The sequence below is a fragment of the Amblyomma americanum genome, chromosome 6 (genome assembly GCF_052857255.1).
Source record: "Amblyomma americanum isolate KBUSLIRL-KWMA chromosome 6, ASM5285725v1, whole genome shotgun sequence".
Taxonomy (NCBI): Eukaryota; Metazoa; Arthropoda; class Arachnida; order Ixodida; family Ixodidae; genus Amblyomma; species Amblyomma americanum.
The window spans coordinates 8,626,659-8,642,685 of record NC_135502.1 but is presented as its reverse complement, the minus strand read 5'-3'; the positions used below and the strand labels follow the sequence as shown (position 1 = coordinate 8,642,685).

The window sequence follows — 16,027 nt, the reverse complement described above, 5'->3', positions numbered from 1 at the left end:
GTTCCTATTTATACGCGTACTTTTCTCGAATAAACTTCATTTGCGAGTTCGCGTCGGTCCTTTTGTATCTCTTCTTCGTCCACGTGTTACATTCGCGCTTTTTTTCTTTACGGAGTGATTACTGACATGATGTTCCAGTTAGTTTAGTAAAGCGGGATCCAGAGTCAGTAAAAAAAAAACATTTCACCTCAGTGTTCCTCATAATATGCACCTGAGGACCGGTATAGTTACGTCACATACTTTTTCCATTTTATTTTTCTTTCTTCCCCGTAATTTCCTGAAACGTTGCCACATCCCACATTTTGCTCTTAGCTATTGGCTCAAGTCTAGCAATGGCGATGACGCTGATTCGTTTAAGCCAAAAAGAAGTATACTAAACAAAAATTGAGTAGAATCTAACAATTACTAACATAATTTACCGACCCAGGCCTGTCGCTCATTCTCTGCTCCTGCTATCATCGGAGCCAGCTTACTTACCTTTGCACACCGAGGTTGTTGTAGAAGACTACTGTCCATTTATGGCCCTGCCACAAGAGTGATGGAGAGATTACTTCGGTACCTTTTTTTCGGATATCCCACCCGTTCTGAAAAGACAAAAGTCATAGGGCAAGTTGAACGCGACACCAAGATAGCGGCTCTTTTTATGAACGCTGGCGTCTAACGTCGCACAGAGTGGGAAAGAACGGTCGGCTTTTCTTTCTGGCATATACTCTCGCGATCAAAAGTTACGGTACGCTAGTGTGCGGGAAAAATTATTCCAGCGCAGTCGTCTGAAATCCAGTCGTCTGAAATGTGTTAGACTGAGGGAACGTGCATGCTCTAAACGCTGGTAAAAATACCATGCGACTGGGTCTTGAGGCAGGCGTGCAGTGAACTTTTCCCAAGAAACGTGTCCCCTAAACTTCTGCTCGCGTTAGTACAATGCGCAAACAGACGTCGACTAACACAGCCGAGGGGCGCGGACCAGGAACACAATTGGAACACAGACGAAGGACGCCGAAGCTCCAGCACCAGCATGGTGATGGTCACCCGCACATCACACCAAATATTACGTGATCGCAAGCAGGTGAAGAGACATCGACATGACTGATGGCTATGGCACGATTTAATGGCGGTGGGCCTAGCGCTAGCGCTCCGTGCCGCACCACTGCCCACTTTGTCGTCTTTTAGTCTGTGGAAATATGTAGACGTACATTTGATTGCATCAGAACCGCGAGTCGGGGCCCGTGTCGCTCAAAGAGCGTGAAAACGTCCGCATTGCTTGTACTGCTTTGCAACTGCATGTGTGGCCAAGCGCCGATAGCAGCAAGTCCTCCGAGAGTGGCCTGTTGTCTAAACGCTTTAAGGAAGCGGCGAAAGCTAGTCTTTCACGCACATTAACTGGACACGCCACTGGTACATGCTACAGTCTCGGTTATGCCACAAGAGGAACAGTCCGGTGAGTCCGCTAGTCCAATTAAATACAAGTACTTTCTAGCGAAAGCGGACTCTAAACGAAACAGAGTATATGTATGAAGCTTGCATGAGGGCGCGGAACTAAATATTTCATTGCCAGATCTAGTATTTTAAGGCGCATGTGCCGAGCGGCCTGGCTGAGCCCAGCATCTCGCGTTGCACTCCTCGTAAATTTGAGAACTGGAGTCCGGTCTTCAGAAAGGCAGAACTGTACGGAAGCTATTGGTGAGGACGCTCTTTGCTTCGGTATCGTCCCTCTCATATGAATCGAGCTGGCACTGTCCAGGGATCCACAGAAACATTATGTGGTGGTCTTTTTCTTGAGCAGATGAATGCAACTCAGTGATCTCTAGTGACAGAGTCTGGTAGGCGGCGTGACATTGGAACGGTCCTAAAATTTGTAGCGCAGGTTTTAACGCGACAGGATTAAGGGCCCCGTGTCGCAGAAAAGCCGGTGTCGTCGGCGTCGGCGTTGTTGGCCGTGAGCGAAAAGTTCCTCCTCTCCCTCCTCCTTCTCCTCCTCCTCCTCGCAATGTACGCCACTGACACAACAGATAGCGCGCGACGGCAGCGTCTCCCGCTCGTTTCGTTCGGGCGCAGTGGGGCCGTGCGGGGCGCAGGAATCACACGGTGAGCGGCGAACAACGCAGTGCACTTCCAAAGCGCGTTCACCACGAAGCTTGCTGCCTAATCGTTCGGCACGGAAGCTATACTGGCGTTCGTGGCATTGGCTTTAATAATAATAATTGGTTTTTTCGGGAAAGGAAATGGCGCAGTATCTGTCGAGAACGATGTGCCGACGAATTACAACCGCAACTTGAGTCCGGCGTGTTTCGGCAAGGCGCCTGACAGCGCTTCTACGTGGTTTGCTGTTCCGCGCGTCCGTTTCACCGTATGTAGCAGAGCAAATTATGTAACGGGCAAGGCGCCGCGCCGAACGGGCGATGGAGTTCCGTGGACTGCTGGAGTTCCGTGCACGCGTGGCAGTGCTGCAACACGCTGTCGCGTTCCACTCTTAAAGGCGAAGCTTAAGCGTCCTTCAATTTTTTTAGTTTGTGAATATGCACCACTCTTGAAGTTGTTCCCCGAAGATGTGCCAAATCGCTTCCCGAAGGTCCACAAGCTCAGCAGCGGTTGATGTTGAATTATGTCCCGGAACGAATTTGAGAGTCATCTGTCCAGCGGACATCACCACAGCTGCTGTCGATGCCATTGGTGGCACAGATCCGTCAATGTAAACGTGAATGGTTGATTTGGTTTGGTTTAACATCCCAAAGCGACTCAGGCTTTGAGAGACGCAGCAGTTAAGGGCTCCATAATTTTCGACCACCTGGGGTTCTTTAACGTGCACTGACATCGCACAGTGCACGGGCCTCTAGAATTTCGCATCCATCGAAATTCGACCGCCGCGGCCGGGACTGAACCCGTGTTTTTAAGGTCAGCAGCCGAGCGCCGTAACCACAGATCCACCGCGGCGGTGTTTACGTGAATGTACACCTGATATTCTGACCAGATGTACGTCATAGCAGGCTGCCTCAGTGCGCTGACTGTACCATGGATTTCTTTAGTACGCCGGGAACATGCGGACATACCGAAAGTTGAGCCATCACCCACGGTAATTTGAGGGGATGCAATGGAAGGCCGTAGCCCGAAGGTATTTGAAACTGATGGCAGTGGAGTGCACTTAAAAAGCTGCTGTCCAGCCGCTCATTCAGAATCGTCAGCGGGTGATAACGGTGATGAGTAAGTGAATGTAAACACACACGAAGTGCTTCCTGTAACAAGTATATCGATAATAGCAAGACATGCGCTTCTTCAATCATGCCTTTGTTAGAGATGCACCATGGCAATCCAAGGCATGCCTTTGGTGTCTGTACTTAAACGCTCCCTAACATCCGCAACCAGGAAATCCTCATATTGAGAGTAATGGAAGGCCGTACCCTACGAACTGAGTTTGGTACGGTCTTAGTAACGAGCGCTCCGTTGGACCCCATTTTATACCTACTAGGAAGGAAAGAAAATGGCAAAATTAGTACCTTTTTAGCATGTCGAAGTGCCGCGACCATGACAGACCGTTGTCAATGATAAAGCTCAAAAATCTATGGTGGAAGAATAAGGTATCTCACCTCCGCGTAGCGTTATCGGGTAGCGGAAAATAGATATGCACGTTTTACTCCTGAACATGTACCAACTGACCCAGATTTCAACACTACTACGTGAATGGGGCCCCATCACACTCTTCTGGTGGTAAGAGCAAACCTTGACACCGTAGGTATATCGATGTAGATGATGCATAGCGTCGTAATCTGGCAAGCATTTATGGGCGTGCCGAACCAGAAGCCAAGATGGAGGTGTCATAAGAATATGTACTGATATGGACGTTAGCTGGTAGTTCATTCACCAGAAGAATCAACGCAACGTTAAATAATGTTTGGCTGAGGACTCCTCCCTGGGAAACTGCACAGCGGACCGGACGACTAGGGGTCTCTCCATCAGGCGTAGACAAGTAAACTAAGCGGCAGCTGAGGTAAGTCACAATCCATACGTAGAGCCGGCCGTCAACGCCCAAGTCGTCAAGCGCATCAAGAACCGCGTCATGAAGGACGCTGTCGTGAGCCCCTTAATGTCCAAGAAGTCAGCCGCTGTCTGCTGCGACGTTTTTCATGTTCCACTGTCGTGCATGACTAGGTCGATGACGCTGTCGATCGAAGACCGTGTCCGAAACCCGGTCATAATGTTCGTATCAAAGTAGTTCCTTTGTAGAAACCATTCAAGCCTCGCCACCACTGTGCCCTCCATAACTCTTCCAACACAGCTGGCGAGGGCAACTGGTCGACATGAGGTAAGCTCGTAAAGAGGCTTTCCAGGTTTCAAAAGGGCAACAAGGCAACTGATCCTACAGTGTCCTGGAACATTACCGGGAACCCATATTTCAATGAAATAATTGAGCAACGCACATCGACCATTCAAACCAAGGTGAAAGAGAGTTGAGTATGAAATCCCGTCAGCAACAGGTGCAAGTGGGTGCCTGCACGAAGCTAGAGCGGTGTTTCATTCAGGCATCGAGACGAGCTGGTCGTAGTGGTTGCTTTGTGAAGCGGGAGCAACAACCTCCGAACTGGGTGGTGTTGCCTGAGTCGGGCCCACAACCATTTCGAAGAAATATTCCGTTACCTCTACTTCAGTGTGGCGTTGGTAAAGCATCTGAAAACGAGCCAAATACTCGACAGCGGCTTACGAGGATCCAGCGGTGAACAGACCTGGCTCAAGCGCTGCTTTTCTAACCTGCCTAGGAGCCGATTTATTTGCCGTTGACCTTGGCTACAGAAGGCTAGGTCGTACATAGATTTTGTTCTTCGATAAACCGGTGTGACCGACATTAACACTGGCCGAAAACCAGGTTTGTACACCGCGTCTTTTCTGCACTAAGAACAAAATGACGTGCATACTTGTACTTTCTCTGATTCGTTTTCGCTTTTCAGACTTTCGCGACATGTACGAAGCCTTTCAGACATTCCCTTCCTGTAAATTCCTGACATGAAGTCACCTTCCTGGAAGCATCATGGACATCATTGGCAAGCCCTTTTCATTTTTTTTTTTGCGGAACGTGAATTTGTAGACAGAAGAATGTCTGAATCACCACAACTTGTTATTTAAACAACGTTGCTTGCAGCCGTCTATGTGGATCTGTGTAACTGCGACGTCCGCAGTTACTGTGTTATACTTTGGATGTGAGCTGTACGGAGCACACCATCTTTCTTTCCAAAGCACTTAACTTATGCGGGAAAGCAGCTAAACTTGTATGCAAGAGCCATGACCATAGCAGCAGTTAGAGCAGGTATTAATTTATTGCGCTTATTTTGCGTTGAACTCTACTTATTGCAGTAAAAGTACTTTGATGTGAGCAAGCCGGCTATTATAGTGTATCGTCAGCACACGAGGGCCATATCGACTAAATCTAAGCGACAGGCGTTTGCAGTAGGGCAGCGTCATCTGTGGGAAACTTCGCCAATCATAAGAACTTTTCAAGCTAAAATTTATAATTAAAACTGCCTATTCAACATACAATAATCACGACGTAATGAAACTGTGCACTCGAACAAAAAGAAAGCCTGCAAAACAAGGAAGCAGTAGTAGCTCAGTTGCCGGTCTTCCGGCAAGAATGAGGTGCTAAGCGGGAAAGGGGTGTCGACTTCTCTGCGTGGTGTAGGGGCGTATCAGACTCGTGATCACACATAGCCAATAAAGGCTCCAGCCGCACTTCGGAACCCGAAAATCGGGTTCCCGTGAGGAGCGCATAAAGTAATTCCAGCACAGCCCACTGCACTATAAATCTTATCTAGATATCAAAGCTGTAATAATCCCTGTGAGAATGGTAAGTTTGCGATGAAAGAAGATGAGCAGCGCTTCGGGCCTGAGTGAAAAGAAGTGTCCGATTTTTCTGTGTATTATTTATTTGCATGAATCCCATTTAAGGACAGATACTGCAGATGAACACTGTACGCAGAGACTATAAAAATTTTCAGGCAAAACAACTGCAGTGACCAGGCAAAAACCAATAGAATTTTCATTGAGGCAAGAAAGAAAACAGTGCTAAGCATAGCCATTGGGCTTGTACATGCAAACTGGTTGTACATGCATCGGACAACATAAACACACTGCTTTCTTCCTTTCGGTGGAACCAAAATTCGCGCAAGTTACAGCTTTGACGCGAGCAGTTACACGCCAAAATGCTTCCCTTCACCCAGAGATTTGTTCCAGTCGTCGACCAGTCGCGCGAACTCACCGTGTAGTAGACGTGAGCAGCTCCCGCCAGCCTGGCTCCTATCACCAGGTCAGTCTGCCGAGCTGTCAGTTCAATAATTGGCACGCCGTCAACAGCCATTCTTGAACCACGAGACGAGTTTCGAAATTCTAGCCTTGAAGGACACGAGCGTGATGTCTGGATACGTGGAACGAAATGTGCGAGACCTGGCGAAGAGTATCCTTAGCTCCAGAGGAGATACTGTGAAGCGGATATGACTGACGACCAGGCGCGCAGCAGTCTTCAAAGGCTCGGTGAGAGAAGCGCTCGGAAAGCGCGTAACGTCGCCGCCATCGGTGGCGCTGCGCGCGTAGCGTGTAGGCTGCCACGCCTGTTTACATGCAAACAGGGTGAATGTTCCAGACCTAGGCATTCGCTGTTTCCTTCTGAATATTTCCCGGTAGTGCAGCAACTCGTGCTTTTAAAAAAATGTGCAACTCGAACGGCACACGCATTGGCGGCTTCCTCTCCAGAGGCCCTGGCTGAATATGAAATATTAGTTGTTAATTATTAAGTTCAATATAAATTGTGCTGTAGCATTATTTTTACTTACAGCTTGCGGAAGAAAGAAGGTACTAAATAAATGATTTGATTTGATTTCATTTGATTTGAGTATTTGTTGTTATTGTCCAGTGCTGCACTGAGATTTGATTTGAATATTTGTTCTTAGTGTCCAGTGTTGTACTGAGCTTATGAGACTCGTCACTTGACCATTTCAGCAATTTACGCAATGTCCCAATAGACAGGAGCGCTATAGAAAACGCTGAAAACTCGAAACAAGCACTTGTAGAGGAGATCGTTAAATTTTCCTGTAACTGCAGCGTGGCCTCTTATTGAGTTAACTCTGATAACTCTGGCAGTCTGAGCAGTTGTTCGACCTGCAAACGCCTTGGAGCAAGACAGCAAATAAATCGGTACCGAAGTCTGTCCTGGGAAATGCGAGTCCTTCTGATGCCAACCTCAAAATATTCCGCTAGAGGCGCTGCGAGAGCGTTCTGCGCTGCGCTCCTCACAAGGATTACGGCTGGCTAACTAGTGTTCTTCCACCATACGGCGCACAGGTGGTCAGCCAGAAACAGCGAACGCAAAAAACCCTACAAATGCCCAACGCAGGCGCCTCAAATGAAGGCAGTAGTATAACACAAGTGCGGAACAATCCGCACATCCCCCCAGCGGCAGCCGCTGCTTGAACGTTTCTGTTATATGCGGGTGCTTCAGGCACGAATAACAGGTTTCCCCCTGTGCAATGCCCAAACTGCACATTACCTTTTTAAGATGGCCGACCCCCTCAAAACAGTGACATTTTAACCTTTACCCAGCTCACTCGAACACAGGCTCGAATGCTCAGTTTTAATGTTATTCAGCAGAAGATATGACGTGTAGTTCGGTTTTCGAATAGCCACCACTTTCGTGGCCGCAATTAAAACAACGGTGCCAAAGAGAAAGCTATAAAAATGAACAACTGTAAGTAACAATGGCCTTGCAAGGGCATACGTTCAAAAAGCTGCATAAAACGCTTCAGCGCGAACCGACTTAGCTGCAAGAACTTGAGCCTTTGATGCAAATGCCTAGCAGAGCAAGCGCACGTACAGGTGCTGTCATAAATAAACGGAGCACGGTTATCCGTTTTCATTGTAATCTGAACTTCCCTATCACACATGAAGAAACGTCGTTTGTGCACGCTAAAAACCAGTAGAGTCCACTACGCCCAGGGGCATGCCATAGCTTGCAATTTCAGTTAGGGCATTTTAGTAGTCAAAATTGGGCTCCGTTTTATTTTAACGCGCCTGTATAACACGACACGCATGTAGACATAAAGCACGGTCACTGTCTATCGGCGGAGGTGCCTTCGATACTATCTTTCGATACATTTTGTGTACCTCCATTACATATCGCTTGCCAAAAAAAAAAGGTACTAGAGTATTGGTATTGAAAGTGCATTTTAAGTGTATCGCGTATTTTAACGATACTGTATACTGTAAAGAAAGTGTGCCGCACATTTTGAGGGTGCTTCGAGTCATCCTGCGGTCATGAGTCATCGCACAACCGGTAGCGCACTATGAGGGAAAAATTATGCAGACACGACGTCAGTGCCATTGGTCCAATCAGTCCTCTTTCTTCCCAAGGCACACAGATGACATTTATGTTCCACTTCTGCGCACTCGATGGCAGAAGGCACAAAGAGACAGGCTCACCGCTATGCTACGAACAACACCCCTTCAAAGCTATTTTAAGTTGAGGTTGTTGCCAACAGAAACGAAGGACTTTCGCCTTCATGCTCAGGAACTTGCAGAACATTTCTTGTCTACTTTGTAAGCACAACAAAGGTCAAGAACTTTTCCATACGCGGGTAAATGAGGTAATCAGCGCCAGTAGCATCAAATGCATCAGCTGACGTATTCCTTTTATTTAGAGGGACAACGTTGCAACACTCAACTTGCGATAGTGAAACTTAAGTTTTTTTTGCCATACCTCGAGGCTTCTCAAGTCGGCGTGGCTATGCTGCACTCTTATCCATTTATAAAAATGGGTGGGGGGGGACTCAGCCCTAAGGGTATGACACAATAGCGTCGATGAGTTCATTCAGCGGCGTGGGGTCCTCTTTGCATATCACTTCACATCCGCGGACACGATTATTTCTTCTATTATTATTACTTTTCTTTATATTGTAACGATAGCTACATTATGGTAGCATTCCGAGCCTTCGGCGTGGCGGTGGCGGCGCCGCCACCTTGTGGCTGTGCCGCCACGCTGTCACGTGGTTGGTCACGTGATGCGGAGCAGCTGCCGGCGGCGCCGTGGCTGATCACGTGGTTCGTCACGTGGTTGGTGCGATGATAAAATTGTATTGTCAAAAGTTCGAATGTTCAGTGCCAGCTAAGGTGCCAGCCCAGGCGTTTGAAGGCGATAAAGAGAAAATGTTCCTCAGTGGCCGAGGGGCAATAAAGAAAATGAAATTCGGTGGTCGATGCGTAGCGCGCCCAGCTCACGACTCAAGAAGAAGCGGCTCCAGCGCCAGCTCGACCGTTTTTTTTTTTTTTCAGCGCAATTGCTTTTCTTTCTTCCGAGCCACTACGTAATGCTGATAGATTGACGTCAAGACCCTCTACAGCAATGATAAATTCTGTAATGGCGCCATTATTGTGTGAAGGTTGTGGAGAGTTTTAATTATCCCCGCCCGGCTCTGTGGTTCTAACATTCAGACCTATCCCGATTTTCTCGACGCGCCAACGTCGTGAAATACAACCTGTGCTCCTGTATACAGAGGCTTTTTAGTGCGCAGGTAGGAATCCAATGGGTACCAACCCCGAGCAAAATCGCCCGTTATCGCGCTGGGTCTTCACTTTTTACAAACGCCATCCTTGCTTTTCTTTTCCTCGTGTACGGCATATGCGTGGGCGCATGAAACAATCGCTCTCCGTGCCATTACGGAAAGCGATCGTCATTTCTCTTGAAAGAAAGCTTCGACAACACAGCTTATCCTGTGCTCGTTCAGTTAGCTTGTTTAGCAAAAAGGCTGTTGGCCGAAGCAGCCGTTTGTAGGCGGGATTCTGGTGTCTGGACATGCGTGCCCAATACATATTTAAGCAGTACTAAACAAGAGACAGACAGGGCAGCGCTAGTGACTTTCTTTTTAATGTGTTAGCGTTAGGACCCCATGCTGAAAAATCTATTCGTCCGTCAGTCTAAAGCCTCGGTTGGCAGGTGGCATCCCCACACCAACTGCTACTTTGGCCGATTAAAATAAAGTTTGCCCTCCCTCTCCTTCCCATCTTCCCTTTCAGAGAAGAGTGGGAAGAAAAGCACAGAATGGAGACGAAGACTTGGTGGCAGGTGACGGGCAGCGCGTTACAAAGTGGAGAGACAGCAATCCCCCAAGGGCGAGAAAAAGTTGGAGATGTAAAAGGAAGGAAGTGGGGGAGAGTGGAAAAGGAGCATGACGTATCCCACTGTGATTGATTGGATCGGGATTATGCAGCGGGTGTACACAGTGTCACACTTTTATTCACGGATTGCTTCATGACACTCGCTCACAAGGTCTGAACCCGTCAGTGACAGCGGCTGCTCCTTCCGTCGGGAACACTAATGCTAACGCATACCTTGCAGCACCAAATCCATTATTCGTCTATCATTTTTTTGCGCGTTTAACAGTGGACCTGGAAGAAGTATCTTCCTTCACTCCAGAATGAATTTGCCCAGGTGGCACAATTGATCCGCCGAATCTCAAGTGACACGATGTGAATCGTGCAGGCGTTGCTAATCTGCCGGGTGACGTTCCTCGCACCTTATCAACGACTTAATCGAAGCCGGCTGAACCGTCTGAATGGCCTCCTGCGATCGGTGGTCAAAAGAACCCTCGGATTGGCCCCGTACACCTCGACACACCACCTGCCCCAGCTGGGCCTACACCACATGGGAGAAGAGATGGTAGAAGCCGAAAGGACCGGCCATTTCACGTGTCTCCGATACACGAGAATAGGTCGGGACGTTCTACGTCGACGAGGCTACCCGGGGCCGGCCCTTCCATGGCAGCAGAAGTACCATACCATCGCGGCCAGACTCACAGCTAAGATCAAAGTCGCTCCCGTCCCAGAGAACATGCACCCCGAGCTCCACGCCGGCCGTAGGACAGCCAGAGTCAAGGCGCTCCTGCGCCAGTATGGCTCTGAGGAAAACGTCCTGTATGGCGACGCGGCGAAATACCCGTCCGGCACAGACGCTGTGGGCTTAGCAGTCACAAACACCACTGGCTCACTTCAGATTATCGGCTGCGTTCGAGGCATGCGCTCGAGCACGCCGGCCGAGGAGACCGTTATAGCGGTAGCACTCGCTTCCATACACCACATGGCCACGCGTGACGAACACCACGCTAGTTCGACATACACAACCGTTACAGACAACACACAGATTACAGATTACAGACAGGCTACGTGCCGCGCCTTCGCGAAGGGTGCTTTATCTTTGCAGACCCATCAATCTCATCAATAAATCCTGACATAATCCCCACCACGCGCTAGTCTGGACACCTGGTCACGCCTTCCTTCACGCTCGAGCAGCAACCTTTCGGGCGCTGCCGACGGAAGCGGAGGAGGAAGCAGACACCGAGGGCGCCTTCGTGGCTCGGCACGCTGGAAAAGGTAGATGCTGGAAAAGGCAGATCAGGAAGGAAACGTTTTATGATAACTCAAGAGGCAGCGCCCTCCTCTTTGAAGCTAGGGCAGGGTGTTTAGAACGCGCAGCTTCAAAAAGAAATGTAACGAAGAAGATGAAACATGTGCTGTGTGTGGTAAATCCGTAGAAACAATAGAACACCTCATCCTAAAATGCGATGGTATCCATCCCGCTGTCGATGCAGGCACAGTAACTCTTCTTGAGGCCTTAGGGTTTAGAGATAAAAACAGTCATGCAAATAAATCTGCGGCGGAAATTAGCAAAAAGCGATTGGAGGATTGGTGGCACAAAAGCAGAGTGGTGACATGAGTTTAAAGTGCAGGAAGATGTATTTTAAAGAAAATGGCGAATATTATTAACAACGTACAGCAGAGTTAAACAAAAATAAAGGAAAAAAACTGAGCATAGTGGCAACAACCACTGCCCCGTTTCAAAGGGCACGCTCCTACCTTCCATCCATCCATCCATCCATCCACGCTTACACCCACATCTCAGATTATTACCGTACACAAAGAAGATCAGTGCCACTACCATACCCAACACTTACCAAGGCCTAAGCTGTGGCGTGGAGTTTAAATTCAGTCACGCGTATTATAGCCTATATCACAAACACTTGTTCTTCTCGAGCCTCTACCCAGAGAAATGCCCGTGCGGCCAACAGCACCGACCTAAACTGAACCATTCCGTTTGGGCCTACACAAAACCTCCCGGCGGCGTCCCCCACATGACCGCTCCCCTCCACCCTTTCTGCATGGGAAAATGCGCTGTCAAGCACGGCGTTGGCCGTCTAGAGCCGGCTCATCGGGCGTGCCGAGAAGATACGGTTGCCAAAACGGAGATGGCCTGAGAGCCTTTTTTCATGAGACCGCTCTGACCAGCACAAATCTGCTAGACCAGCGACAGCTGCTTAAGCAGGCCTGCAGGATCGCTGAGGCACAGGGATCCCTGGACTGAGGGCTCTAGTCAGCAAAAGAACCTCCTCCTCCTTCTCCACCCAAATTACCTGCGTATATTGTCGTGGTAGGCGTTGGAGGTCCAGTTCTTAGTGTGCTAATCCTAGATTCCGCGCTAGCGCAACAGGCGTCCTGTCTGCGCGTGAAGCCCCGGAGCAACTCGGAGAAGCGTCGGAGGAGTGCGAAAGAGGCGTATATGGAGGCGAAGGATGAAGTCACCGCGGGAAAACTTGCAGTCCAGCAAACGGCGAATCGTGGAAAAATCCGGTCCTACGACAAACGCGAGCTGAGCACAGACTCAAAAAAGAGAGCGCCAACAAAGGTAAACCGATCCAGAGGATGTAGCGAGGCGGTAAGCCGAAGCAGAGCCGGCGAAGACAGAATAAGCTTGGTAAACGGGATGCGGAAACAAATGAATACGCGAAGAGTGCGAAAGAAGACGCTAACGATGAGGTCACCGGAGGCAGTCGAGAGGAGCGTACAAGTGGCTTCAGAGACCGTAGAAAAAAGGGAACCGCCACTCGAATCACAACGTGCAGCTCAGGCCGCATATCGCAAGACGACAATCTAGGAACGACAGTAAAAACAATTAGGTGCAACTTGAAATTTCAAAGATAAACAGAGCTAAACAAGAAAAGACCGGCTAGCCCACCTAAGTCGCATTTAGGTATATCGGGGGCAACTTTTTTGAGGATACACAAAATGCGATGACAGACGAATGTATGTTCTCTCGGCATCAACTGTGAGATCATAGTTCACAGAGAAGCTCGCTGTCCGCAAAAAAACGCAGATTGATGATTAGACTAATGTGGGTGCTGTTTCAAGTCAAAAGAGAGCCTTTACAAAAGTTCGCAGCATGCCATGAACCATCGAGAGGAAAATACCTTTCCTTATGCTTTGTGGTAGGGCCAATGTTCGCCTGGCGATACGTATGAGGCTCTCAAATTATGCAAACTTAAATCTGCCATATTTGTTTCTCAGCAAACAGTCACGGCCGAACGACGGCTCTTTCTCTCACTATGAAAGCTACGAGCATCTGCATGCAACGAAGAAACGCTGCCTGGAGTCACAACTGACACACATTACAAACACGTCGGTTATGTTTCTTATCTCGTCAGAAGCGTCGCTTATCAGACACCGAGAGGGAGCTAAGCGCCCACGATAAGATGCCTTTCGGCCTGCACCTACGCAGGACCGTTTACATTCAAGTAGGTGTTCCTTTGGAATTTGTACCTTCCGAACAATATGGACGGTAAAAGTTGCACGTGGCTCAGAAATCCCGGCATTTAGGCAAAGAAAAGATGCAAAGTAACTAAGAAGATATATCTTTCTTTTTCGCGGTTTGCCCACCGTGAGTAGGAGGCGCTATGAATAACTCTTGCCTCAGCTTATAAGCGCCCGATAAGCCGTGTCTCGCGGGAGTGGTTGACAACGCAGTACGCGCACTGGCGCACTTGAGAATACGGGACGTTCCAGTCGCTGTGCGTACGACCGAGCGAAGAGGAGACATGAACGGCGTGAGGTTATTTCTCTACCTTGGTGTCGTCGTCGGACTTGCGTCAGCTACGGACACCGCTGAGCCTCCTGGTGAGATTCTTTGGTCCTTCGTCATGACGTTGGGTTGCATGCGGCGGCGATACGAGGCAGCGCCATTCGGGCCTATGCTGTACCGTCCGCTAGACTTTGCCACCGCTTTTTATTCATTTATTTATTGGTTTGTTTGTTTTATTCATGAATACAGTCAACCCTCAATTAGGGGTCATTACAGTGATAGAAAAAGAAAAAACGTATATATATATATATATATATATATATATATATATATATATATATATATATATATATATATATATATATATATATATATATATATATATATATATATATATATATATATATATATACCACCAGCGTGTTCACCTGTTCACCAGCGTGTTCACCAGAGAGTGAACACTCTCAAGGTTCGCTTACACGCAATAAACATAAATACCCGCGAGAGCAGCAGATTGGACAGCCGTCGCCGTAGCTCAGTTGGTAAGAGCACCGGACGCGATATTCGGAGGTCGTGGGTTCGGATCCCACCGGCGGCATGGTTGTTTTTTCTGCTGCTTTATAAGTAATTTTCTTTAAGCAATTTATTAATCTAAGTATTATTATCCCACTCATAAGCATAACACATTAAAAAAAAAATTAACGTTCCCCTATGCACCTAGGTTTCGGTGACTGTTGGCCCCCTTCATAAATTTGTCAAACGGGCCCCTCATTTCCTTTAACTTGTCTGCTAATAGCTTAACGAGGGTCTCGGTTCTGGCAGTCATGATGCCATAGGTAGCATAAGAGGGCTCTCGCACAGTTTCCGCCCGCACCGTTAGATGACGTTCTACGTCACGCTCGCGGTATTACAGGACGTGCTACGTCCGCCGCTATGGTCGAGGGTGGCGCTGGTGAACACTCTCAAGGCTCGCTTACACCCAGTAAACATAAATACCCACGAGAGCAGCAGATTGGACAGCCGTCGCCGTAGCTCAGTTGGTAAGAGCACCGGACGCGATATTCGGAGGTCGTGGGTTCGGATCCCACCGGCGGCATGGTTGTTTTTTCTGCTGCTTTATAAGTAATTTTCTTTAAGCAATTTATTAATCTAAGTATTATTATCCCACTCATAAGCATAACACATTAAAAAAAAAATTAACGTTCCCCTATGCACCTTGGTTTCGGTGACTGTTGGCCCCCTTCATAAATTTGTCAAACGGGCCCCTCATTTCCTTTAACTTGTCTGCTAATAGCTTAACGAGGGTCTCGGTTCTGGCAGTCTTGATGCCATAGGTAGCATAAGAGGGCTCTCGCACAGTTTCCGCCCGCACCGTTAGATGACGTTCTACGTCACGCTCGCGGTATTACAGGACGTGCTACGTCCGCCGCTATGGTCGAGGGTGGCGCTGGTGAACACTCTCAAGGCTCGCTTACACCCAGTAAACATAAATACCCACGAGAGCAGCAGATTGGACAGCCGTCGCCGTAGCTCAGTTGGTAAGAGCACCGGACGCGATATTCGGAGGTCGTGGGTTCGGATCCCACCGGCGGCATGGTTGTTTTTTCTGCTGCTTTATAAGTAATTTTCTTTAAGCAATTTATTAATCTAAGCATTATTATCCCACTCATAAGCATAACACATTAAAAAAAAAAATTAACGTTCCCCTATGCACCTTGGTTTCGGTGACTGTTGGCCCCCTTCATAAATTTGTCAAACGGGCCCCTCATTTCCTTTAACTTGTCTGCTAATAGCTTAACGAGGGTCTCGGTTCTGGCAGTCTTGATGCCATAGGTAGCATAAGAGGGCTCTCGCACAGTTTCCGCCCGCACCGTTAGATGACGTTCTACGTCACGCTCGCGGTATTACAGGACGTGCTACGTCCGCCGCTATGGTCGAGGGTGGCGCTGGTGAACACTCTCAAGGCTCTCTTACACCCAGTAAACATAAATACCCACGAGAGCAGCAGATTGGACAGCCGTCACCGTAGCTCAGTTGGTAAGAGCACCGGACGCGATATTCGGAGGTCGTGGGTTCGGATCCCACCGGCGGCATGGTTGTTTTTTCTGCTGCTTTATAAGTAATTTTCTTTAAGCAATTTATTAATCTAAG

General features: G+C 48.4%; 2 protein-coding genes across 3 annotated transcripts in view; one reads left to right on the top strand and one right to left on the bottom strand.

Moving 5' to 3' along the window:
- Positions 1-6,436, bottom strand: part of LOC144136257 (uncharacterized) — a 37,164-nt gene extending 30,728 nt beyond the window's left edge. For both annotated transcript variants that reach the window (XM_077668456.1, XM_077668455.1), the window contains exons 1-2: positions 6,242-6,436; positions 478-584 (exon numbers count right to left, since the gene is read on the bottom strand). In XM_077668456.1, coding sequence (XP_077524582.1) covers positions 478-584; positions 6,242-6,340 — 206 coding nt within the window. In that variant the 5' untranslated portion in view covers positions 6,341-6,436. The remainder of the gene's footprint in view (positions 1-477; positions 585-6,241) is intronic.
- Positions 6,437-13,599: 7,163 nt separating this feature from the next.
- The window catches only part of LOC144136255 (glycoprotein antigen BM86-like), a 31,335-nt gene continuing 28,907 nt past the window's right edge, over positions 13,600-16,027 (top strand). The window contains exon 1 of the mRNA XM_077668453.1: positions 13,600-13,971. Coding sequence (XP_077524579.1) covers positions 13,893-13,971 — 79 coding nt within the window. The 5' untranslated portion in view covers positions 13,600-13,892. The remainder of the gene's footprint in view (positions 13,972-16,027) is intronic.